The 27,376-nt window shown below is 39.4% G+C and overlaps 3 protein-coding genes across 3 annotated transcripts; 1 reads left to right on the forward strand and 2 right to left on the reverse strand.

The window, feature by feature from the left end:
* Positions 1 to 528: 528 nt before the first annotated feature.
* Positions 529 to 6,440, forward strand: LOC129099318 (rho-related GTP-binding protein RhoA-D-like). Its single transcript, XM_054608517.1, is given in 5 exon segments — positions 529 to 572; positions 574 to 682; positions 2,850 to 2,970; positions 4,536 to 4,666; positions 5,236 to 6,440. Coding segments are annotated over 5 exon segments (579 nt in total). The 3' UTR covers positions 5,410 to 6,440.
* A 987-nt stretch (positions 6,441 to 7,427) lies between these two features.
* On the reverse strand, positions 7,428 to 18,137 carry LOC129099290 (putative helicase mov-10-B.2). The gene is made up of 23 exons (XM_054608484.1): positions 17,916 to 18,137; positions 17,723 to 17,825; positions 16,627 to 16,808; positions 15,758 to 15,854; positions 15,487 to 15,628; positions 14,916 to 15,168; positions 14,689 to 14,802; positions 13,895 to 14,075; positions 13,300 to 13,442; positions 12,801 to 12,977; positions 12,123 to 12,235; positions 11,841 to 12,037; positions 11,484 to 11,581; positions 11,206 to 11,303; positions 10,415 to 10,513; positions 10,134 to 10,236; positions 9,933 to 10,050; positions 8,977 to 9,168; positions 8,745 to 8,816; positions 8,539 to 8,664; positions 8,373 to 8,461; positions 8,150 to 8,262; positions 7,428 to 8,039 (listed from the first exon to the last, which is right to left on the reverse strand). The coding sequence occupies exons 1-23, from the start codon at positions 18,047 to 18,049 to the stop codon at positions 7,978 to 7,980; spliced, it is 3,006 nt and encodes a 1,001-aa protein (XP_054464459.1). The 5' UTR covers positions 18,050 to 18,137; the 3' UTR covers positions 7,428 to 7,977.
* An 803-nt stretch (positions 18,138 to 18,940) lies between these two features.
* LOC129099448 (putative helicase mov-10-B.2) lies at positions 18,941 to 25,938 on the reverse strand. The gene is made up of 17 exons (XM_054608688.1): positions 25,919 to 25,938; positions 25,669 to 25,828; positions 25,293 to 25,447; positions 24,894 to 25,061; positions 24,591 to 24,697; positions 24,288 to 24,481; positions 23,880 to 23,983; positions 22,601 to 22,698; positions 21,892 to 21,990; positions 21,592 to 21,697; positions 21,315 to 21,432; positions 21,036 to 21,227; positions 20,323 to 20,391; positions 20,116 to 20,241; positions 19,789 to 19,877; positions 19,580 to 19,675; positions 18,941 to 19,460 (listed from the first exon to the last, which is right to left on the reverse strand). The coding sequence occupies exons 1-17, from the start codon at positions 25,936 to 25,938 to the stop codon at positions 19,451 to 19,453; spliced, it is 1,911 nt and encodes a 636-aa protein (XP_054464663.1). The 3' UTR covers positions 18,941 to 19,450.
* Positions 25,939 to 27,376: the final 1,438 nt, after the last annotated feature.

Genomic DNA, 27,376 nt, shown 5'->3' on the forward strand with positions numbered 1-27,376 from the left:
TCACTCACATATACACACCTTTCAGGGCTACAAGCAAAGAGAATGGGAGAATGTTGTATGCAATACAGAGGTGTCAACAAATAACTGTAGATCACAAGGCCACAGGGATGAAGAAGTGACACATTTAGGATCATTTTTAATGTGACCGTGTCAGAGGTGGTGCATGTGCAGTAGTGTGTTAGAGCTCTGAGTCGGCAGCTTTGCAAACACTGTTGCTCTCCTCCTGTTCCCTTCCCTCCCACAACTCTTCCAGACCAGTGCTGAACCCTCAGCCTGACTCTGTTTTTCACCTCACACACAGGACGCAGTCCAGGAAAGGGAAGAGGGTGCGGCTCTGAAACAGACTTGGATCATCTCTTTTTTTCCACCCTTGTTCTCTAACTCTTACTATTTCTGGTTGGATTGTTTCACCTCCTTCCTGTCTTTTAAAGAGATTCCGTTCTCACCAGTTTACTGAGTATATGGTTAACCATCATCCATCTCTCAATTCTTAATATAAAGACTAACCAACGTGTTTCCTGTTTGTAGATGGCAGCCATCAGGAAGAAGTTGGTGATAGTTGGTGATGGAGCATGGGAAGACCTGTCTGCTCATCGTCTTCAGTAAGGACCAGTTCCCAGAGGTCTACGTCCCCACTGTGTTTGAGAACTACATCGCTGACATTGAAGTTGATGGCAAACAGGTACTTTATACTTGAAATGTACATTTTTTTATTTGTTTTGGTTCGATGATTATGAATAATGAACAGTGTTGAAAATGAACTAAGTACAGTATTTAGGTCAAATTATGAGCTTACTTTTTATTTTAGAGGGAAATATTGTACTTTCTACTCCACTACATTTTGCTGACTAGTTGTTTTTCAAAATAACACACACAAAAAAAGGATATGCTGATAAAATATAACTTATTGTTAACAAAAAACAGTAGTTTGCAAACGTTTACCTTGGGACCTCTTACAAACAGTCTGGTTGGGGCTTATGTCATATGTATGATGTCAGACATGATAGAAATTCCACCAAAGAACTATTTACCCTCTAAACTAAAATGGGATTAATCAGAATAACTGTTTGAGGCCCAACAGATGTGAAATTATCCAATATTTAACAAAGAAGCAAAGATTAGAGACAAAATCATCTCACGACCTGAAATACAGATTTATCTTGTGACCTGATGTTGGGGCCCAACCCCCTAGGTTGGACACCACTGGATCACTATCTGGTTGTAATATTAAGTAGCTCAAACTAGTTGCACCTCGACCAGCTACAACAGCACCAGCTGCTCACACATCGTTCCACCAGTATTGACAGTCTAATCATATATATTATATATAATAATATATCATTAACATCATTTTACTGAAGAATAAGTACTTCTACTTCCAATACTGTACATTTAGCTGGTGATACTTCTGTGTTTCCACTTAAGTTGGATGTTAAATGGAGTACTTTTACCTTAAATGGAGTACTTATACTTGGATCAGTACTTCTTCCGCCACTGATAATCTGAGACCTTCCTCAGAACAGGCAAGTTTATGTGACACTAAAACTGCTGCTGTAGTGCTAAAAATGTGACCCTGTTGGCCCTGCTGGTTGAGAACCATGTGCTATCAAGACCGATGGGGATAATCGCGTATTGTAAACAAATCCTTTGGTCTTTTCATTGTTATAAAGCAGCAGACGTCCAGCCAACAACAGGAAATGGATCAGTGCCACCTTCCTGCCCAGTGTTGAAACCCCTCTCCTCATGCATCATGACTAATCTCCCATTTCCTGTTCCCGTTTCCCGTGCGGTATAATACAAAGTTGACTGTACTCCAAGTCCCTCAACTGTGGTAGACAGATAAAAAAAAAAAAAAAAAGGTATTTGGTGTAGTGCAATATTGTAAGTCAGTGTCACAGTTCAATTTACAGCTTCCCTCTACTTATCATTCTTTGATTAAATTTAGTTGTGGTTACAACAACCAAGAAGAGGGCTGAAAAGAGGAGTTCAGACAGGAAGCCTTCTGTAAAATACATATCTGAGGCTGTCTCCTGAGAGACATCTAGTGGTAAACTAATAGAAGGCAGCATAAATGGACACAGGTTTGTCATAGTCAACGTCAGCCCACCGTCTCACATACTATGGAAAATGCCAGAGAGCAGTGTAACCATCCAGTCTGGCACTTTGTCGGCCAACAAGCAGGACTTGGCAAGACATGAGTGCAGACCTGAGACAAGTCCAGAGTGACTGCTTACATGCTGTAATTGCTCTCTTGTTTTTTCCCCAGTCCTCAGCTGTATCAGGCACAGTTCTCCAACTGTGATTGCAATGTGGGCGAGGATACTACAGGATTAAATAATCAGGATAAACTAGGTCTAGATTACAGTTTAAGATAATATATATAGATCGTTTAGGAGATGTTTACAGAAAAAAGCCACACGATGTATTCATGCAATGACACTTGTAGGCTAATTGTAGAAGCCATTCCTATATGGTGCTTTTGGGTTGTATTGTATCATGTGCTACAGACCTGGCTGAGCACAAATGTTTTTTTGCTTGGCATTTGTTTTATCTAGAGCAGGTCAGGTAACACGCTGAGTCTGCTAACGGTTTGATTAACAGCCTAAGAATATCCTGTGGGAATAATCTCCAGCTCTGGGGAGATGCTTTTTAGGCATGAAAGGAATGAATTGTTATAAATCCTATTTCTCCTTCATCTCTCATATTCTCTTTTTCTATGTTCACTTTTCCCTTCTTCATCCTGCTGTAGATGAAGGGGGATATTTTCTACCCTAATAATGTTTCTTGAATTGTGCTATTTGCTAGCAGCCAGTTGCTTCACTTATGTTCCCCTCTCTCCTCTCTCTCAGGTGGAGTTGGCGTTGTGGGACACAGCAGGTCAGGAAGACTATGACCGACTGAGGCCTCTCTCCTACCCCGACACAGACGTTATCCTCATGTGCTTCTCCATAGATAGCCCCGACAGTTTAGGTAAGGCTGCACACAAATTGTTTACCCACTTAGCAGAACCTCAAGTAACGTTTTAGAAAAAATTGATCCGTCCCATGAAAGTAATGTAAGAACTCTTTGGCATCACAGCAGAGTTTCAGTGACACAGAAGGAATAAAATAGTGATATAAATAAAACAAATGTTTTTGATCTTTGTTGTGCTACCTCAGTGAGTCAAGGCAGCTGGTTATGTTTCTTCAGACGTTTATACAGAATTTAATTTATTTTTATTTTGAATAGTTTTTTAGCAATCTCAAAGAAGCGAGACAAAGTGCATATATGGATTCAATCCACAAAATAGAAGATTCAAGGGAAATACAGGCGAATAATAACCTGGTTATAACTATTTGCATAGAAAAAATGATAATATTTCATACAGATGCAGGAAGGCATTTTGACAAATGCTCCATTAAATGTCCACATTTTTGTCTGCCTCGTTAATGATCCATTTTATGAAAATGTAATGCTTATTTAGATGGCGTCTATTCATGAGTATGATTACCTTATTGGTGTTGTAATTAATCCTGCTGATGCTGTCAAGACAAGCATCACTGTTAACTGTTAGTCAGCTTTCCTGTTCTGGTTTAGTCAATTGCACACTTTGGACATGACGGTTTCTCAGCTACAGCAATTTGAATAAATAATTGGGGAAAATGTATCTTAAAGGAGCAATGTACGGCATTCAGAACATTAAAGATATAACGGCAAACAACTATTAGCTATGTAAAGATACAGTGGAGTAATTCCTACCTGAGTGGAGAAGGAAGTCCCTCCCTCTCCCTCTGTGTGTGATCATATCAGACCCACTCTGCATATTTGTGCATGTGAGCGTGCCCCACTGGCTAGCTCCCAGCCGCAGCTCTGCACTGCTCAGAGCTGAGAACGCCGTCTACAACCACAGCGTCGTTGCGGAAGCACAGCGTCCAACATCCGATTCCCCCGTCAGGTTAACACTGTTGGCTCCGTCAGGACGTTTGCTGTAGCTGGTACTGCTAGAACTGTAGGCTACAACTCGCTGGCTCAGGAGTCGCAATGTTGAGAGCCGTTGAGAGGCATTCGGAATGTTCCCAATCTCCTATTAAGCACCTTAAAATGCAGTACAAAAGTACATCTTGAGGTCAATTAGAAGTTGATGAACAGAATCCAAGATGAAACTATTGTAGATTGATTCAGATCAATGCATCCTTAAGACAGTGGCTCTTCATAGATGCATTTTAATTCAGTTGTTTACATATTAAAAGGGATCAAGATAAACAAGCACATTTCCTGGGGCTTTCTCCCACAGTGTTGTTGTTATGGACTATGACACGGTTAGCATGCGTACTCCATCACAGTATGGCGTCTCCCTCCAGACAGCGCAGAGTTTAGCTAGCATGCTTGGCCATGTGTCAGGGAGCGGTCAGTGACCTCTTGATATTTATGTCTGTACACTCTCAAGGGAAACTGCATGGCCCCCTCCCAACTGTCCTTGTAGGGAAATAAGATGGGAATTTGCTTTGCAGTGACTTGACTTGTTTTTATATTTATTTATATTTTCATCCTTGCAGAGAACATTCCCGAGAAATGGACGCCTGAAGTCAAACACTTTTGTCCCAACGTCCCGATCATTCTCGTGGGTAACAAGAAGGACCTGAGGAATGATGAACACACACGCAGGGAGCTGGCCAAGATGAAACAGGTGTGTGTCTGTCACTATGTCCTTTTATATTACTGTATCCCAACACTATCCCAACACTAGTAGTGGAAGAAGTATTCTGATTCAGATTACCTAAGTAAAAGTACTTATAGCACTCCCTGAAAATACTCCAACACAAGTAAAACCCCTGCATTCGAAACCTTACTTAAGTCAAACTATGCAAGTATTATCAGCATAATGTACTTTAAGTTTAAAAGGAAAAGTACTAATTGTGTAGTAAAATGTTCCCTGTCAGTGTTTTTGCTATTATATACGATGTTTCAAAAGTAAAGCTAAAGCTGCTTTATGTAAATGTGCATTTACTCCTGCCTATGTTTAAGGTTGTGCTCAGTTTAACTCTTTTATATACTGTTGGGTAGTTTAATCCGCAGCAATGCATCATATTCAATTCGATCATCATCTGGTTTTAGAGTCCCTGCCCTGTCTAAAACGTCAGTACTTGAGTAAATGTATTATAAAATTCTACCACTGTGCATCACTAATCCCTGTTCACCCTGTAGAATGAACACCTACAGTCACTTTAACCCGCCATCTTTACATTAAACCTCCAGGAGCCTGTGAAGTCTGAGGAGGGCAGAGACATGGCCAACCGCATCAGTGCCTTTGGCTACCTGGAGTGCTCCGCCAAGACCAAGGACGGTGTGCGGGAGGTGTTTGAGATGGCCACCAGAGCAGCGCTGCAGGTCCGCAAGCGCAAGAAGAGGGGCGGCTGCCAGCTTCTGTGAAGGGACGGAGTCTGTTGGCCAATCAGCACCCGAGGGAGGATCCCCCCTCCTTGCACACAGAGCAAACCTAGAGAAACCTTAAATCAATGGCTTCCGTGGACTATACTTACTTCACAGATGCAGATATGCCACAGGAGAATATGAAAGACTGACACACCTGTTTAGAAGCAAAACAAATCAGCCTTTTTTTTTTTTAACTCTATTTCCTCTGCTACTCACACACCTTTGTTTCTGTTTGTCTGCTGTTCTGTTTTCTTCCACCAGCAGACCAGCCTGTTGGTGTGAAGGACCTGTCCCCCCTCTTATATTAATGTGTGTTTGTATTTATATGTGCATATACTTTACAAATATATCATTACTGTGTTATTGTTTACAGAGAAGGGTCTTGTAGCTCACATGCCTCCTGAATGGCAAGACAGTTTTAAGATTTGCTTCAATAGTATGGAACCCCTGCCTCTCTTCAACCTGCATGTCCCACTGTCTCCTTATACATCAGCTTAGCTCACGATCCCCCTATATGTCACACCACTATTCATTTGTGTTTGGTCAGCACAGGTCTATGTTCCTCAGCATTGTCTTCTGGCATTAAGGATTAAATTTAGAGCCTTTAGAGCACTCTTCATTTATCCACTGACACCTTTCCTAAACCGAAGCAGCAGCAACTATTTGTGTGGAGAGGTTTTGGACTGCACCTTGCTGTGTCTTTCTTCCATGGTGATGGCTTAAACCGGCACTGGAGACAGTGGTCTATTGTCATGGACACAGTACTCAGTCACGCTCACTCTGGCTCTGAGTCTGACAGACCTGCCTCTACCAAGACGTCAACTCCGTTCCCAAACGAGCCTTCTGTCTGAACGCTGCACTGAGAGTAAAATGAGATCCAGTATACAGTCATTATGCATCACTTTATACTGAATCTACAGGTTTCTCGTCTTGACACACAATGGATGCACAATGTATACAATTCAGACATATTATAGGTATATTCTGTGCATAAAAGTTTTAATAAAATTTCCAGTTGACAGCTCAAATTTTGTCATCACCAATTTGATATCTCCTCAGTTTGGCTCAACAGATCAGTATCTCTCTAGAATATTTGAAATTGGGGCTTTGTTGGTGTGTAATAGGCCTTTATTTGACACTACACAAAAGGGACATAGCACGAAATGTGATTGGAGTAACAAGCATATCTGAGTGTGTGGCCAGTGTCCGGTCATTGAAGTAGGACCAACTGATAAACAGATTATGTCTGAGAACAACGGTGGTGTGTTTGGGCTCAGAGCTGCATTAATGCATCATGAAAGTGCCGTTCACAGAAGAAATTGCAACAGAATTGTGGTGAAAAACTATCAGTGGTAGCAACCACAATATAATAATAATTTTCTCCACAAGTGCATTGTCCTTATCGCTAAGTGACATGATCATAAAACCACCTCATCTTCTTACAGGCAGCCCTCTGATGCAAAGAGATGAATGCCGAACATATTGCATAGCGGTGCTGTAATAAAAGAGCCCTTAAAACACTAAGTATATTTAATGGTATATTGATCTTACCAACGTCATAAGTTAGAATTGTGGTGATTTTGTTATCCAGTACAGTCAGATCCACGTGGATCAGAATGTTGCCAGATTGGGCTAGTCTCCGGACAGGGCCTCAGTCTGTTTATGTTAAACACCATAGTTCCAGAGAAATGTTGATTGTGATGACGCTTTACAAACAGGAGTGGGATGTGTTGAATGTGTGGATGAGAAAACCATGCTATTAAAGTATTTTTTAAATACTACGTTATCTTAACTGGTTTGGTTTAGCGTGCTTGCTTGTTTTTTTTTTTTATACAAACTAACTTGACTTTGTTTGCTAAATCAAAACTTAAAATTTAGCAGTGCGTCTAAAATCTCCTTATAAATGCATTGACTTTCATATCATAACTTTCCCATTAGCAATAGGGATTTGTTTGGATGACATAATATATTTTATGTTTTAAAACTGCTTAGATATTTCAGAAAATGCAAAACAGTTCAAAATGGACCACAAACAATTTTTATTGTCAATACTCTCTTACAAAGCTTTGTAATATTGATTTCCCCCCAAAATGGATTGGACACATGGACATATACTATGATTATAAAAGAGTGGCGATGATTGAATAAATTAAATAAGTTTAATGACCCTGAGATTGACATTTTTGGTAAAATTAAATAAAACTCCAATATCAATGATTTTAAATTGAAGAATCAAGTCTCTTACATACTTTTTTGTAACTTAAACCAGGTAAAAAGGAGAGTTTGCAGCTGTTCTGAAGTAAACGGGTGTTTGTTCAGTCCAATGAGGTAGCTGAAGACAAACTGCTCCAAATATGAATCCGCTCCCTGTCATTAAGGGTCTTTGGTCAAGTGCATATAGTTGACATTAAGGTCTAAATTAATGCTTTATTTGTTTGGAAATAACGAAGAAAGGCAACACTAAGCCCTTTTTTTTTTTTTAAGAATTTAAGTAAAAATATAAAATCTTGTCTTGGAACCTTGTTGCAAAAAGAATCAGGATGGAAGGTTGTACTGTAGTTTCCCTCACAGGTCGCTCCTCCACTCGGGGTCCAAATGCTGCTGAACAGCGCTCTCTGCTGTCTCCACTGGCAAGAAAAGATCCACAGAAAGAAAACAGGTGCACAATTTTAACATCAATTCCAAAATGTTCATATTTGAGTGGTGGTGCTAATAAAAACAAAGATGTGTCTGTCACCTTCAATATCAATGTTGATGTAGAGGGCAGCGAGTCTCTCCACCACGTCATCCTCTTCCTCTACGTGCACATAACCCTCGTAGCCTCCTTCATCTTGACAGTACTGGATGAATCTGCAGACGAGCATGGAAGGAGAAAATAATGTATTGAATTTGTGAATTTAAAATGATGTGTTGATATGTTTGCTGAGAGCAGAAATCAGAAGCAGACATATGGCACATACCGGGCCCAGGTAGGATCTGTGTTCAGCACAGTGGGGTTTCCCACCACGATCAGCAGGGCTTTAGCCCGAGTCACAGCCACGTTGAATCTCTGGGAAAGAAAAGAGCAAGTCACAATCATGTTTTGTGTGTACATCCACCGTGTATGAATGTGTTTGCTTTGCATACCTTCTCGTTCTTGACAAAGCCCAGGTTGAACCGTTTGTCTATCTCTACGTAATTGGGGCTGCTCCGGACTGTAGACACCATGATCACTCTCCTCTCCTGACCTTGGAACTCCTCCACCGAACCAACCTGACACACGTGTTATACACACTGAAGACACTTCCTCTGCTGTTTGTTTCACATTACTTAAGTGTGAAATATTTTGTTACCTTTAGGCCGTTCAAGTCCTTAAAATGACAGTCTTTCCCAACTTTTTCCAGGGCCTTGCGGATTTTCTGCACCTATGTGACACACAGGGGGGGGGGGAACAAATCCAGCTTTTAAACAATACATAATTACATTTTTTCCACTTTAACCTGTGTTCTTTTGGACTTGGGCAAGAGTAGTCTTTAACAACAATAAGATACATTTTTGTGTTGTGTGTGTTGAATTATTTCAGACCTGTTTCCTGTAGGGAGCGATGATGCCTATGTCACTGGGTGAGATGGTAGCCAAGCCCTTCCTGCCACCTGTCTGCAGCAGTTTCTTCACATAGTCCATGAGCACCTCCACCTCTGCTACGTTGAAGAAGGAAGGACTGCTTTTCTCACGCAGGTCAATACCATTCACACCTCGGAAGATCACCGGGAAGGCCTGAGAGGTATGTGAGATATAAGTAAGTTTTTTTTAAAGTAAACATTAAAAAGAAAATGTTTTGGGAGAATTTATTTTGAATACTGAGCAGACAAATCAGTTGGCCTCCCTACTGTCACTAACAATCATCAATGATGAAATGTATATCAATCTGAATTCTCTGTCATTCCCTATGAAAACATTTTATAAAAAAAAATGTTATTCCGTAAAATCATTATATTAAATAAGATGTTAAATGTAATTTCATTCAATGACAATCTCCTATCAAAAAGGTAGAAAATAACACAGTATTAGTTCGAAAAAATGTTTTCATTATCAATTAGACTGCAACTTTTTTCTCAATAATTTGAATCGTTTAGTCTTTGAAGAAACTCTTTTTTTGACATTATACCCTCTAAACTAAAAAGAAATTTGGTTAGAATTGACATCAAACACTACAACTAAGTTTGTTAGTTGATATTTATTTACAGAGGGAACCATAAAGTGCATCTTTGGATGGATGGGAAAACAACACTTAATGGAAATGCTATTGACTTAACTAATAGATTAAGAAACTAATTGTTTTAGCTCTAGAATGAGAATGAATGGCTGCATTTAATATTGAATAAAAAAATAAATAAATTAAGTCATGAGGTCCAGGTGTACTGGTGGTCATTTTTTATTTATCATAATTATTTTATTTCTAAATGTGCATTTCTGTTTGCACATGTTCTTAACAGTATGAACGTGATACTGTTAAAATAAAATAAAATAAAAAGCATTACCTTGTTCTTGAGGTGTTCCCATCCGCAGTAGGAGCTGCGCAAAATTTCATTTGCGCAATACTGCAGCTCGTTGTCATAGAAGAGCTCATTGGGAACCTTCAGAATGGCAGGATGGGACCTTAATTGTATAAACAAAATCAAATCAAAATCAAGCACATAATTTCTGTCGAGGAATGCCTATAACACTCTCTAGCACCGAACCTGTAGTTGCGCAGCAGTTTGGTGACAAAGCGATTGTTGAACACGCCCTCGTCCTTCTGGTACAGAGGGAAATCAGTCATCAGGCGCTCCAAGAGGGACACTCCTGCAGATACAAGAGACTTTAACTCCAGAAATAGACACACAAGTAGAGCAACTCAACGTTAATAAGTGTAAGTCTGTGTTTCAGCTAACAAAAACTGTTGCAGAACTATGTATCCTCATTTATTCAAACTACAGTGTTATAAACAAGACAGTGTGTATGTGAGTGTATCTGTACTTACCCATGCCAAATTTGACAGCAAAAGGTGATCTGAGAATGGGTCCGAGCTGCTTGGGGTCTCCAGCCAGAACAACCTGACCCGACTCTGCATCGAGCAGCCCTTCGTTTTGTTTTTTGTATTTTTTTGGCACAAGGAAAATGTACAAAACCAGTACAATCAACAATGGTGGAAATTATGCTGCAACGCAATTGGGCACAAACAGTAAACAAAAAAGGTATTATTAAACTACAAGAGATATTTTTTTCATTATAATTTAAAAAAAACTTTCTATTCATTTTTAACATTAATTGAAATGACTTGTAGAACTTGGCAAAACTATACATGAAACATAAAAATGAGTACTGTACTGTATTCAATTATATTTACCCAAAATAATCACAAGATTAACCATATCCGAATTCTTGCATCCAAGTTTTCAAAGTTCTACATTTTTAATGACAACCAATTATGGATATCAGTCTAAAACCAACTAGTGTAAGAACATTTTTGAAATGGTCAATGGTTTCAGCTCCTGATGAACAAAAGATGCACTTCAAATTTAAATATTTAGGATAGAAAATCACTAACTAAGAAAAGCACTAAATTGCTGATACTATTTTAAAATAGGTTTCCTTGACTTTGTGAGCAATAGGATATGATAGATAAAAACAAAAGGCTGTTGCCTTAATGTTATCACACATTTTATCCAACAAATGTATTGAGCACCCTTTGTCCAACAGATAACAAAAATCAATCAACACATAAAGCAAGTTCAATAGATTTACAGAAAACTGACTGCCTTTTTTTTTTACCTGCCAATGGGACCAAACATTCAGTCTCCACAGCATGTCCTGCCTCGTCCACAAACACGTGAGTGTAATGACCATTAGGAATGTCTCCTGTAACCAGCCTGAAGAGATCAGAGAGAACATATATGATAGAAAACTCTCAGAAGTTCATCTGTGGACTTGACTGTTTGGATGACAGAGAATACAAACAGAATGTAAATACTGCAGTATGCAACAGTGAAATGCAATTTTTTTTATGGTGTCATGCAGGTGAGCAAACTGCACTGTCAGTCATTCACTACCTTCCAGCGGTTAACAGGGTGGTGACCATGATCCTATACTCCATCAGCTTCTCTTTAGCAGGAAAAACGTAACACTCCCCTACCAGGTTAGAGCATTCCTGTGAAGGTACCACAATGTCCGTGTACAAAAGTCTTAATGAGGATGGAAAACATAATCAAGCACATAAAGCAGCAGGAAGTGTAGCAGTATTTTTGTGTCTTCTATAGACACTGCTTTGCATCATAGAGCCCACTTGTAAGTAGATTATCTAACTGTGACCAATTGAATGAGAGTGAATGAATGTCAGTTACTTTCTGCATCAAAGAGATGCTTCACCTCGAAAACAAACCGCATGCATCGAATTCATAGACACTGACCTTTAGTTCCTCAGTGACATATTTTGGGTCCCGGCTGCTGGCGTACATGCGGAACACCTTACACTTGTCCACGTGTTCCAGAATCTTTTTGCAGAGCAGATCGGCAGCGCTGTTGGAGGGAGCGCAGGCCAGGATGTGGCAGGACGCCTGGGTCTTCTCTATCTGCTTTATGGCCTCCACCAGAGTCACAGTTTTGCCTGAACAGACAAGATACCCTAAATTGCTAAACAGTACAGCTCTATTGAAGACAATAACACAGTAATATGCTGGTACTCGCTGTACCTGTTCCAGGTGGGCCAAACACCAGGTAAGGGGCAGGTTTGGATGAGCCAGCGACAATGTGTTGTACAGCCTGATACTGCTCTGGGTTTTTTTCCAGCTTTGAGTCAAACAGCCTATTGACAGTAAGACACAGGAACAGAGGTATGATGTCAGAGCAGAGTAATGGGTAGAGAGAGTCAGCCGTCATGTTTAAATGCACAGTGAATCACATACTCTTATCAGATTACACAAGTAAGGGGTTTGTCTTGTTATATGACTATGAGAAAGCTCTTTAAAATGTCTCCATTAACACGATATTTATTGCAGTACAGCGGCATCTTTTAGTGTTTACTCGGATTTAAGCATTTTTTTCTGTTATCACCATGGGGATCTTAATTTTTCCCTCCATATTTGAAGCTGTAGTTAGGGTATTGCTCTGGTCCCACCTGCCTCCTGTTTTTTTTTTGATGCTGTTTAAAGCCTGGAACAGGTTTCCTTTATGTGCACTTGGGTGACTGTGCACGTGACTTTCGGCATGGATTTTAAGTATAATGTTTCTAATGTGATCATATTGCAGCTCAGTCTCTTACATTATTTATTCGGTATGTACAGGGAGGGATACTCCAGACATCTGTGCTGTAAAACAGCCAGCCAGCTCATTGCACCAGGATATGCAGTCTACATGCTAGCATTCCTAACCTGAGTCGGGGAGGCTCAGTTTGCTGAGAGGAGTCGGCAGATGCAGCGGGGAACAACACCTCTCCCAGTCCGAATGCAGTTGCCAGCTCTGCTGCTCGGTGCTGAACGCGCACAGTCAGGCGGTTGACAATGAACTCAACATTGAACTTCATGCCATCTAGAAAGTAATCCAGCAATCTGCAAACAAAGATGCGTGTATCTTTAGTATTAATAAACATTGTTAAATATGAGTCAAATAAATGAATCATCTTATTTCTTAATTATAATAATAGCTTTAATCCTATAGCACTTTTAAAAACAGTCACAAAGTGCTTTGACTGACAAAGCAAAGGTAAAAGAGGATACAAGGCAATATAACAACAGAAAGCCAAACAGTGAGGCCACAGAAAAAAGCAAGACAAAACTAAGGTAAACAGATAAAACAGAACAGTAGATAAAACTGTATAAAAAATGTTGCCAAAAAGGCATCAACCAATTGTGTGTTATTGTAATGTCTTACTTTGACCCAAAGCCGAGTTTGACACTGTCCAGCTGCACACTGTGGACGTAGCCGCGGTACTTCACCCCTTTTTCTCCTGCAGGATACGCCAGCAGCGAATCCCCTCGTAGCACAGATGGGCGGTTCTCAGACACACCAGGTACCTGGCACGTGAACAAAAAACAAGGAAACAAGTAAATTAATTTTATCTCAGTGAATATGGCGGTGGATATGTTGCTATGTAAAATAATTTAAAATATATATATGACAAATTTTGTCTTTTGGTTTTCTTCATCCTACATTTCCTTTTTCTTTGATCATAATGCATCACAACCGGAATGCTAATTTCACTTTAGCCAGTATAATGGCTGTGTAAAAAAGTTACAGGAATTATCTTTTAAACCTTAACAACTGCCTGTCTGTTTCATGTCAGAATTCCATTGATAATATGCAATGGCTGTTTTATTTATTCCTCCTCTACAGGCATTATATATACTATTTAGGTAGCTAGCTAGAGCTAGATAGCTCCTCTTAAAAAAACTATTAACAGAGGAAATGTGAGGGAATGAGAGATGATGTGAGTACTGAAAGTGAATGAGTGAGAGCTCATAATAACCTCCAGAATGAGAAGTTTCTTGTTATAGTGATCTCTCTGCATGACGGCATGCTCGTTATCACTGTTGGGGATGTTGTATCTCTTGATGTCCACCTCCATCTGAAGCTCCTCCAGATACAGCAGCAGCTGAAACTTCTCAGTGTAGTTTTCCCAGCTCAGGGAACCTTCCAGCAAGGCCCTTCTAAACAGATCAAATAGAAAGAAACGATGTATGGCAGTGTATATATTATACAAAAGAAGATAGGTTGTTTTTAATATGTAAGGGGGGATAGTGCGGGACTGTAAGACCAGAAACCAGGTTATCATCCTGAGTCTTGTCTATAGTTAAGTTTAAACAACAACAAAAAACGTTGGTTTTCAGTTGAATGTTTTTTAACACGTTGTGTCTCGTGATTAAAGACACTGCAGAATTTTCAGTGTAAACCAAGACCACAATCTTTCCCTTACCCGTGTCTAAACATAACCATAAACAGGTTCATAAAGTGGTAGTCAATACAGGTGGATATTGTATGGCAAGATCAGATATTTGGGCGAAAAAAACAAAGGATGAGTATTGCCAATTAACATTTTACTGATGACATAGCATCAACATTTTTGCAACTTAAATAAACAACAATTCCTCATCATGTTGATGGTAAACAGAAACTGTACGGCATTATGTTTCCCTCAAAATGGTAAATGCTGTTGCAAGTTATTTGTATGTAAACTTCTTTTCTAATGACTACACTGATTTATAAACCACATCAAATCGAAAACACATCAGGCAAACACATCAACAACTTAAATGAATTTACCTTTTGTCACAGAAGTAAGTAGGCTGCTTCAGAGACTGGACGAGCTGGTTCATGTATGCTGGTATTTGATACTTTTTTAGCTCAATCACATTTTTTAGATGGAGCACTGACAGCCTGGTAAGAGGAGACAAAATGAAAAAGGTTGGATACATCACTAGGAGACTTACAACATTCCATTTTTTAACATCTGCTGTATATTGAACAGTGTTTTGAGTGAGCGCTCATACCCTTCAGGTCGCTGTCCATCCACAATCGTGTAATTGACCTCAGGGGTCCAGGCAGGGAGGGAGCGGGGTTTGTAGGGGGCTTCAGGTGCCAGCTCCAGCCCTAAGGCAGTTATACACTGAGCCTCAATGTAGCGCACAATGTGGAACGCAGCGGTGGAGGGCTGCAGGTCTGGTTTGAATTCAAAGGCCAATGTAGCCGGATAGAAACCAACCAAACTGCAGCGGAAGCTGACCTGGACTTTATATGTGTCACCTGAGAACAAGACATAAATGGTAATAATGTTAAGTGTAGACATAGGGCTTTACTGTGTCAATAAATTCTCTCTCAGGGTAGCAAATATGGCATCGTGAATTGGTATGGAAATGCACAATAACCACCGCTCCACCTGGCTCAATCTTCACTAAGGTGCTGGAAGTATCAAAGGGACCAAGAGATAAGAGTACACTTTAATTTACTTTATTAATTAATTTATTAAATAAAGTGTACTCTGCATAGATCTAAGCGTGCAGCTATCTCTTCTATCATCATGAGTTCATATCAAATGAAACTTGTTTATGATGTTTGCATTACCTGGTTGTAAACACAGAGGGTTTGTCTTGGTCACGTTGCACTCATCCTTCATCATGAAGTCCCTGAGCCAGTGCAGTGGGGTGTAGTAGGTGAAATACACAGGTCCTGTTCCAGTGTTCTTCACGTTCAGATTTACCACGCACTGTTTAAAAAAAAAAACAGGTCTATGCAGTGGACCTTCACATTTGTACCTCCACCAAATGCACGTAAGCGTTTCATCAGATGATCATCAGATGATCATCAGAGAATGTGGCAGTCATAACATAATTACCTCACATGAGCCATCATAATGCAAGCAAAGTTTCCCATCCTCAAACTGATTGTCGGAGTCGATGCAAATACCATTTTTGTCACAGATGAACTGAGCCCTGTGAGGCGAAAAAGAGCAGGTTATGATCCACTGTATTAAAGTCAGAGGAGCGGTGTGTGTGACTTTGGACATTGCAGAGCCAAATTTAAAATGTAGTTTCATATTTATTGTTCTTTTATTGCTGTGTGGCGAAATAATACAGGCAGAAGAGAAGGTAGTTAATGCAGGGTCAGCGCAAGAAGTTAATGACAGTCACATATTTGATGAGAAGCTGTTTAATTCGCAACTTTGTGGACTGCTTTTTTAGCCTGCTAGCCATCCTAGCTTCTGCAGTTTATGTTGACAACATTACCCTCGCTATTTTCACAACTGCTTTTTGCCACACCAATCAAAATAAATCAGTCCTGGTTGTTTTAGAATTTCTATTTCAGTGAAAACAATGGAACTTAGTTAAAGTTTAGCAGTCTAGAATCTGTTTTCTTGATACATGAGCTTTTCACATGTTAAAGAGTTGTTTGCATAGTTACATTTTTTATGTGTACACAATGGAGAAAAACTGTAGTCCAGCATTTTTTTCCGGGAATGTCATCACTGACGCAGCTATATCTATTATATATATATATATATATATATATATATATATATATATAGATATAGATAATGACTCAACAGAATTTTGTTTAAATGAATATCATAGAGATTTCCACTTTGAGCCTGTTATTGTGGCCTGGACTCCAAAGAAGACACTTTGTTTGTTGATTGCAGTGTAGAACGAAATAGTGAACGAAACTGTGTCAAAAATGTAAACAGTGCGTGGTTATTCATGTTACCGGTCTGTCTTGAGTTTGTTCATCAGAAGGCTAGCCAGTTTCCTCCTGGCTCTAACTCCCGTCTGTGCCTGATCTTCAGAGGTATAGGCCTGTAATGTCCCGGGACTGGCTGTTCCACTCTCGACTGGTTCTGGCCGACGGCCCCTTGGTGAATGCCATTGGTCCATAAAAAGAGCTGTGACCTGTTCAGAGGGTCACTTAGTGTAAATTTTATCTTCAGATGGAGAATTCCTAAAAATTCCTCAATCACGTAACTAAGTTTCCTGTTATGATTTTTTGTTTACAGAATCGACCTAATGGTATCCCTGCCTGCTTTTAAAGTAATTTAATCTGCATATAAAAATAATCTTTACAAATGCAAGTTAGTATAACAAGCAAGCTTTGTCTTAAGACATTCAAACAGGATTTTTCTAGGACCGTAAGTTTTGTTTCTGAGGAAGTGACACAAACAGCGATTTTGCAAGTCATCCGGTTTTAGGAGGCAACACTTTTTCATAAGAATTTACACATTGCTGTTTTCGGTTTGACATTAAAGCCCTGAAACTCCCATTTCATATGTTTCCATAATATTAAATCATTATTAATAACTCATCCACCAGAATAGCGTTGTTTTAGAGCCAAGATTAAAAAATAAATAAACATGTATTTAAACTTTACATTGTAGCAGTGATCTGTGGTGCAACTTGACCAACTTATTGTGTGCTCAGATGTGTAATAGACTTGACCCGTCATTTAGAGCATTTAAACTTAGATTACATTTGTAAACGACTAATTTGATTTACAGCAAGTAATTAACTCATAATAAAGTGATTTAAAATTATTAAAATACTACATATATTGTGTACTAACTAACTTAAACAATGTTGCGTAAAACCATAAAATACAGATGAAGATTAGCTTTGTATTTCCACTTTATCAGGTGTTCACATTGTATTGATAAATGTGCCTCAAGGGTTGATCTCGATTAAAAAGCTGATGAAAACCAAATATATCACACTGATACTGCTTTATCATTTTAAAAGCTGTAAATGCAGATACCTTTGCATACATTTGAAATAAGCTTAAATGCCTAAAAACATAATGCGGAAGTGCTGACCGTGGATTTGAAGCGAATAATGTCTCCTCGTCTTGTTATTTTGTTGGACGCCTTCAGGGCATAGAGGACTGAACTGAAGTTTGGATCCCTGATCCCTTCATTCCTAAAATAAACATAAACACATTTAATTTACAGAACTGTCAAACACACATAGAGGTCTGCTTTAATGTCTCAGTAATGTAGAATAACTCACCTGCTCCTGAAGTCTCTGTTGTAAATGTCTCTCAGTTCTATTCTGTCAGTGATGGATGCTTGATCACTCTCATTCAGGAACTCAAAGAAGTCGAGTCCAATTTGGCGGAGCACGGACATTTTAAGTTTAACCATTATGGCAGATTGATATGATGATCAAAATATTAAATGGGATACACCGGGTCGTTCATCAACCCAGTTTCTATGTGCGTCTCAAATGAAATAAGGGAGACTGCGCTTTTATTTGAATGCCTGGACAGTCCACAGGGGCGGTGCTACTCTGTTTCTCATGTGACATATCTGTTATACTAAGGCGGTCCATCTCGGTTACATAAAGCCAGTGCACCCAGATAGCAAGCCTGTCATGAGAAACGAAACTTAAGGCGCTGATCCCGTAAAGCCGAAATGAGCAAAACGAAACTGATAACATATTAAAAACATAGGGTTCAACGGGAGTAGATTACCAGAATATCCTCATATTGCTGCTGCCTACTACTTCTTCTACCACTAAGAATAACAATATTAATAATAATAATAATAATAATAATAATAATAATAATAAAAAATAACATTACAATTGAAAAAGAGGATTCTAATTATAATGACTTGTCTGGTACAACACAAACAGCACAGGACATAATCACACTGCCAAACCTGGAGAGTGTGCATATGGGGTACGAGTCTCCACCGTTAACCATTCATTACTGATTCACTCTTTAAAACTTAAATGACACTTCATGACATTTTGTGACATGAGCATGCGGCAATGTGAATGTTGATTAACTGAGCACTAAATGGGCCTTAAATTCTGAATTCTAACAGACTTTGTGACAAACTGTGTGACAGATTGTGTAAAGTAAAACAGTTTCACACTTTGACCAAGTATTTTTTTTATTTTATTTAGTCTGAGATTGCCTTAGCAACTTTATTAAAACCTTTAGGTAAGTTTGAAAGGTAAAACTTTTAAAATAAATATTTGTTAACATTATTAAATATAATATAATATTTTATATTGTTAACTTATTTCAGGTTTTGATTTTCCTCTTTACAGAAAAAAATCTGTGTTGGCATCAAAAGCAGGCTTATCATCCAGGAAGTGCTCCAAGTAATTCAATAAACATTTCTTCGGTCTTAGATACATTTCTCCATTGTAGAAAAGAGCTATGGCACAAATAATTTCTTGTTCCACACAATTTCCTTCAATCCATAAAGTGAGTCAATATTTTCTACTGTCAGTTTTCAGCAGGTGACACCGTTTGTTACAACCAAAGCAAACCTGATAATTAGATCAGATTGCCACTACGTTTTCACTTCATTAATAAGTTTCATTTTTGCGAGAAATCTGAGATGAAGGCAGTGATTCAGAAAATCTAGAAACAGGCTACAAGTCTGTCTTGTGTCTGTCCTAAGTGAACTACACACTTAGTTATCAGCTTCTCAACCAGTTCTTTATTTTTGCTGTTTTATGTTAAATACTGGAGCTTCAGATGAGTGTGTGAGGTCTGTTGGTCCAGCAGAGGTCCAGCTGTTGCTGCATCACTCTCTACTGTTGGGTGTAGAATAAAGGTGGACAGACAACACAAACATCCTTTAGTCTTCAAGACGATTGTCAGACAAAAGAAAGACATATAGTATGAAGTGTGTGTGAGTATGAGTGAATATTACCGCAGGATCGGGAAGTGTAGATTAGTCAGATCTTCCTCTGCATCAGAGACTGTGATGCCACGGTAGCCCCCTTTTCTGAAGCAGTAATGGATGAATCTAAAAAGAGAAGTCAGTGTATGAGGCATGTCTAAATTAGATATGTATTCATCCAACCAATCCCCCCACCCCCATGGAAAGAGAGTTAGGCCGATGAGGAGCTGTAGCCTTACTTGTTCCAGATTTGGTCAGTTTTCAAGACTCTCGGGTCTCCAACCACAATCAGCAAGGCTCGTGCTCGGGTCATTGCCACGTTGAACCTCTGGGAAGATAGTTTCAGTTAGCATGCAGGTATTATTGAGTGTAGGATTAAAATGTTTAGTACGACCATTGTGGACATTAGTAGTTTCATGGAAATCAATTTTGTCTCATTAATATAGAAATGTGTTTGCAGCAAGATGATCAAAATTCTAACAGGAGCATCTCATTGATTAAGACGATCTTGCACAAACATCGTATTTTGCTCTACAGTTATTGTGCGTTTGTGTAACGTTTCTCACCTTCTCATTATCAACAAAGCCTATAGTGAATCGTTGCTTTGGCGCAGTCAGTTTGGGATTGCTGCGCACCGTAGACACCAGAGTCACGTTGAACTCTTTACCCTGAAACTGCTCCACTGAACCAACCTATGAAAAATATAAATGCAAGCTCAGTTAATGCAGTTATCTCAAACATGTTTTGCAACAAATCACTTTCTGTCTCCATACCAAAACGTTTTCCAAGTTCTCCTTCCTGAGATCTTTGTCCATCTTAAGGGCGTCCTTGATTTTCTCCACCTGTCAGGACACAGAAATAGGATGACATTAACAGGATTACAGGAAACAGATGTGGTGTTGGTCATTACAGTGTTTGATCAAACTCAAACTTATATGCGACAAGTGAAAGATTGCACGGGTATTTATTTTAGGGGGAACTAAATACTCGGCTCCAAGATGACACCCATTCTATCAAAGTTGCTCACCAATCATATACGACAAAAGGCGAGTCTTGTCCCGTAGACTTTAGTCTGTGGTGATATCATGAACATAAAAAGAGCTTTTCAAGGTTCAGGAAAAGTCTTCGAAATATTACATTTGAGGTATCATGTAACCAATTTTACAGATGTTTTTTTATAATGGCAGTCTATGGGGAAAATGTACTTTGGGCGATAAAGGGATTATTTTTGTGTTGTATATTACTCAACCCGAGAGAAGAACTAACAGCAAAGCTGACTTACAGTCACTGGCGTGTTAAAAAAACTTTTCTAGCTGCTGTATATCTGACTGAGATCTGTTTCTCTTTGTGAATGGAGTGAAGTTGAGAGGCGACTGATGATCGTAAAGAAAAGGAGGTTCTCCATTGACACTGGTAACATGGACTCTCTCTTTCTATGTGATATATACCCACCCTAATACATGGATGATTGTAATAACATACTCACTTGTTTTCTGTATGGGGCAATGATGCCAATTTCTCTTGGCTCAATTTTGGTCACACCCTTTTTGTGAAAATGATCCACAAGGGCTTTTAGGTATTCCTTCAACACTTCCACCTCTGCCATGTTGTAAACAGAGGGACTGTTGTCATCACGTTCATCAGTACCTGCCACTCCGTGGAAGATGAGAGGGAAACCCTGAAACAAGGAGAGAAAAATGAGAAAAGGGGTGGAGGAAGAGGGAGACTTGGTGAGTGTGTGTTTATGTGTGTGTGTCTGAATTACTTTCTTGGGCAGGTGTTCCCATTTGCAGAATGAACTGCATTTCACTTTATTAGCATAAGGTAGAAGTTCTCCATTATAAAAAAGCTCATTGGGAATTTTCAGAATGGCAGGATGGGACCTGAGAGAGAGTGAATAGGAAAAGAAAACCATCAAAAAATGTAAACCAGGGACAAGTAATGACAAAGCATTGGCAAGGGGACGAAAGTATCAAAGAGTGGTTTCAAAGTAAAATTGTGAGACAACAAAGCAACACATTTAAAAATCATCCTTCTCACACCTGTAGTTCCTCAGTAATTTGGATACAAAGCGGTTGTTGAACCCCTGGGTCTCATGTGACTTGTAAAGGTCGATGTCATTCATCAGACGCTCCAACATGGACACACCTGCACAGAGTAAATGTCTTGAAACTTCCTTAGGCTCAGGCAATAATAAACAGAATTCAGATAGCACTTAAGTAGAAGTTTTGATCTGTTCAGTAAGAAGCTTCAACTTTCACTATTATTTCCAGGTTTTGCATTAAACAAACGTTACCCTAAGATACATCAAACACTTGACCTATGCTCAAAAGAGTTCTCACCCATGCCATGTTTCTCTGCCACTCTGGACGAGATGATCGGGCCTAACTGTTTAGGGTCTCCAGCCAGCACTACTTGGCATTTATCTGGTTTCAGTAGACCTTTGGAACAAACCCAGAATCGTTAAGGGCACACCTATGGGGCCAAGCACACCGAGACGCGTCGCAACAGGCACGGCCGCGTCGGAAACGCCCCCCTTGGCAAAGCGAGTCGGGCAAAACAGCTGATGAGCCGGTGGAACAGGAAGACGTGAGCAACCAGGCGATCAGATGTAAACAACGGGGGGGATGAGTCAATGCAGGAATCGAGCCCTTGTTGTTGCTCTGCTATTGGAGTAGAAAGAGGGGCAAATAATATAGGTCATCATAATTAACTCGCTAATATCGATGTCCGTTCCTACCACATTTACCGGCATCAAAACAGGAAGTCAGTGATAAAGTGGTAAAGCCCGCCTCTTGCTTGATTTGATAGGCTGCCTCGGTCAAATATGACATTGACGATCGGTGCGCCTGGTCCTGAAAAGTTCGCACTTTTCAAACTTCTATGCGCGTCTCATGACCGCCTGAAAAACGCGGCGCAAGAAACGGGCCGTACCATAGGGAAACAATGGTTTTGCGGCCGACGCGTTTCTGGCGACGCATCTCGGTGTTATCGGTCCCATACGGAATATTAAATGCTGCATGTTGTAGAAGAAGCTTGCTTGCTCGTCACCTGCTAAAGGGATGAGACACTCGGTTTCTGCCGCATGGCCTGCCTCGTCCACAATTAGATAAGTGTAATGATCTGCTGGAATCCCTCCCGTCACTAGCCTGACGACAGACAGGGAGAAAAAAGACATGGCGGATGTGTAACTTTCTTGCATTTCTTTAACTTTCTTAATGTGGTGGAAGTTGACCGAATAAGGGAGACCAACAAAGAGAAATGTATCTTTGTATATATTTTATAAGCTCAAAGAGTCAATAGTTACATTCAACTGAAGGGATAGACATCAATAGTTACATTCAATGAAGGGATGGACATACTTAATATGGAACAGAGAGTCAATACTTAGTAAAGGAAGGGGATTTCTTAAGATGAAGGACATGTCTCAGACAGCATTTGGCACGCCAGCGTGGTATACAGATCAGGCATTTGTATTAAGAAAGACAGTTCGTTAGCCAGTCATCAGAGGTTCAAGTACAGTTCAACTGAAAGACAGCCAGACGTCAGGGGTTCGAGCATAGTTCAAGCGGAAAGGCAGCCGGTCATGCCTTCACGCAGGCCACAAATAACAGTATAACACAGAGAGTCATTCTTAATACAAAGGTCATACATTAAATGATCATTTTTCCTCTACACTTAACTTCTCACCTATGTGCATCTTTTTGATATAAGTGAGAACTGATTTTTTTTTTTATTATTTAGGGAACAGCAACTGACTTAAGGTTAAACTATGACCTCAATGTAATGTAAGGTTGTGTGTGTTAGCATAACAGACCACAAACAAAGCAATCTCAGGTGTAAAGTAAATGTAAATGTGAAATAGGGAATGACATGTTCACATGAAACAGGCTTGCTAAGAAAATTTAGTAAGAAAAGTACTTCACATTTACTTGGCCATCCTACTTCGAGTGAATTGGAAGTTATCGTAATTTTGAAAACATTCAATGTATAAAAATGACACTTTTTGAAACATTTCTGCCATTATGTTATGTTTTGCATGTTAACTATAGTATCAGTGTGTTCGTGTTACCCAGGAGGACAAAACAGGGAACACTGTAATTGGTATGTTGTTGAATCATAGGTGTAACTCATGACTGTTCTCAGTGAGTCACTCCATTGAGACAGCATGGCATGTACCAAAATACCTGTAACTGACACACCTGAATGCAGCCATTAATTATGTTATTAATTACACCTGTGCTTTTCCTCCGGTGAAATGTCAAAATATGCATCAATTGTGAAAAATCCTTATTGGCAATTTAAAGAGAAATATAAGAATGTACTGTACCTTCCTGCAGTTTGCAGGCTGGTGACCATGATCTTATGCCTCATAAGCTCCTTTTTAGAGGGAATCACAAGTGTTTCTTTTTGTTGCTTCAGGTTGCAGCATAACTATAGAAAACCACAAAGTACATACGTTGATATAGTACACATCCACATGCACAGGCCAAATAAAGTTTGTCAGTATTTACTTAAAAAGTTAAAACCAATAAAATATCAGAGGGTGAAAGATATTTAATCGAGGGGTTGTAGCAGAACTCTTCATAAATGTTCTGGTATGTCTTTGTGGATCTTCATAAACAATCCTTGTTTAAAATTCTGGTATATGTGACTTCTAGCCAAATATTTGTGTTTTCTTGAGGCTAAGGATGAGGTTTGTTTATTTTTGAGGAACAGAGTATAAAAAAATACAGACCTTTATATTTTGGGGAATATTTATCACAGGGAAGCTTAAGGCATAGAAGCGATAGACATTGTCTATATTTTCTTCCAGCATCTTCTCACAGAGGTGATCAGTTGCACTGTTGGAAGGGGCACAAGCCAGGATGTTGCATGACGGCTGCGTTTTCACTATCTGCTTGATGGCTTCCACCAAAGTCACTGTTTTGCCTAACCAATACATGTAAAAATACATTATTCAATATGTAAATTAATACTTAAAGCAATAATACTTATTAATACATCAGGAGGCTTTCACACACACATTCATGCACCATACCTGTGCCAGGTGGACCAAATACCAGATATGGGGCAGGTTTTGCCGAAGCAGCTACAATGTGTTCAACAGCCGTGCGTTGCTCCAGGTTGTGCCCAAGCTCCAACACCCTAATGACAGAGAGAAAGAGGTGCAAAGACGTTAAGACAGACAGCGGCCACATGCAGGTATGTTAACACGTACAGGGAAAACTTAATTTTAGGGACGGATGGGATAAAAGGCACAAAACAGTACTGATATATATCCTTGACTGTATCACATGTTTTGGATGTTTTCTATGGATTCTCGGGCTTAAGGTAGTCTGACCTGTGTAGATGTGAACGGTGGGAAGAAAATTGTCCAGTGGGGAACAGCACCTCCTTCAGTCTGTTCTTGTACACCAGCTCTGCTGCTCTATGCTGGGTACGCATGGGCATACGATTGATAGCAAATTGTAAATTGAACCTCATGCCGTCCTTGAAACAACTCAGGAACCTGCATTAAAATTCAAACATTAGTCCTGTGTGGTGTTATGGACTGAACAGCTTCACAAATTCAATTGTTGAGCATTGTGAAGGAAAAAAAAGATTTTAAAAAAGGAGATTTAATCGAAATGGACTAATACACCACAAAACAATAAAACAATCTCTGTGTCAGACTCTTTGAGGATTCAACATTAACTCCCATCGAACCCATTTTTGTTTTTAGACAATTGTCAGTTCTTACTTTTCAGAGAATTGCAGGAAGACCTGCTCTGCATCCACATGATGGATCCAGCCTTTGTAGACTTTTTTTTTGAAAACTCCTGTCTGGTCTAAAGGAGTCACCAGAACATTGTTCCCGGACAGAATCATTGTTGACTTCATAGAGACACCTGTAACCTGATGACACAAAATGTGTATGTTTAAGTAAGGGGTTTCAATCTGAAAAACAATAGTAGTTGTCAGTCTTTATGTCTTATTGTGTGTGTGTGTGTGTGTGTGTGTGTGTGTGTGTGTGTGTGTGTGTGTGTGTGTGTGTGTGTGTGTGTGTGTGTGTGTGTGTGTGTGTGTGTGTGTGTGTGTGTGTGTGTGTGTGTGTGTGTGTGAGAGAGGCGCATCACCTGCAGTAAGAGAAGGCCTGCGTTGCTTTTGTGTTTGAACATTGGCACATCCTGGTTGAATTTCTCTATCTCTGTCTTCATCTGGAGCTCCTCCAGATGCAGCAGCAATTGGAACCTCTGGCAGTAGTTCTTCCAGTTCAGAGGTATCTTCTCCAGGTCCCTAAATAGATGCCAATGAAATTAACATTAGTGCCATTTCTAGACTACTGTTCAAGGCAGGAAACACATATGCCATATATGTGTTTCCTGCCTTGAACAGGTTTGGGTCATTATGGCATTTTCTATTGCATATTACTCACATATCAGTCTGGGCACATTCAATCTGAAACTTTCTCCATTGGAGTTTATATTGTTGCATTTGTCCTACAAACCAGTACCCCTATTAACATTACATAATCTTATGTAATGTTAATAGCCCTTTGCCCAGGGTGGAGTGATACTACTTCAACGATTAGATTATTTAGTGTGACTCATTGTCCTTAACTTTGAAAATACGTTTTAAGTAATATATTGCCCTGATGTGTTAAATGAGCTCAGTATTTATTATATGACACAATGCTGGATAAACACTTGAATTGGTTTACTTTAATACAATAAATGAAATGTGATACAAAATATGTTCACCTTCTTATAAAGCGTGTGTGTGTGTGTGTGTGTGGGCCAGTGATAATACATACATGTCGGATTTCTTGAGGTCTTTGATACTGTCGGGCATCGGATAAAACCTCAAAGGCACCAACGTTTTAAGCCAGTTCATTTTAACACTGGGGTGGAAAACCAAAGACGGAACACAGGATATTAATAACTTAGATGACTAATTATAATAACAGTGAACAATGCTCGTGCAATCTGCTATATATAGATTGGGATGGGTGACACAGTGTTCTATGTGAATGGAGGCTGTCAGGGGGAACCAGAAGACAATATAAAACTCTTTCACATTCAACCTTTCATGGTTATCTATGTAGGTTTGATTTCGCTCTGAAAAAGGCCATGCAAGAAGGTATTAAGGTATAATGTATAATTAAATATCTTAATATATCAATTTTGGATGATTACATGGGTAATACTGTACAGCATAATCAACACAGTAACTTGACTTGTCATACCCTTCAGCAGGTGTCCATAATACAGTTTGGGGATCACACGTTGACTCTGTGGCTGTAGGGAGGGGCTCTTCTCTACAAGATGTTCGACGTATTACTTCCAAGAGGCGCATGATCTCAAATTTATCTGAGTGCTGCTGGCATGTTTTGAATTTAAAGACCAGCAAATGTTCATAGAAGCCTGCATGCTCAGAGCAGAAATTGACCTTGATTTTATATGCCTCCCCTAGAAAAGCATCAGAGACAGGGAAAGATATTAGGTATAAATACATGCAGTATGTTACTTAATTAAATGTGGATTAAGATAGTAAATATTTCAAAGATGGAAAAAATCAAAAAATGTGGCTTTGGTCATTTAATACAAAATAATACATCTATGTATTGTAAATCATTTTCTTACATGTTGGATTAAGCATTTTCATTGTCAAACCACTTATTGTGTTGTAACAGTTGCCTTTTGCTGAGACTAATCCAACACATGAGGACTTTGCAACAGGATTATGAACAGTCACTTGTCTCAGCTGGATAGAAAATGACAAATACTTTAATTATGGAAAATGGCAAAAAGGACTTCACTATGACCAGTCGGTGAAGCCTCCTGT

This window comes from Anoplopoma fimbria, chromosome 12 (genome assembly GCF_027596085.1).
Source record: "Anoplopoma fimbria isolate UVic2021 breed Golden Eagle Sablefish chromosome 12, Afim_UVic_2022, whole genome shotgun sequence".
NCBI lineage: Eukaryota > Metazoa > Chordata > Actinopteri > Perciformes > Anoplopomatidae > Anoplopoma > Anoplopoma fimbria.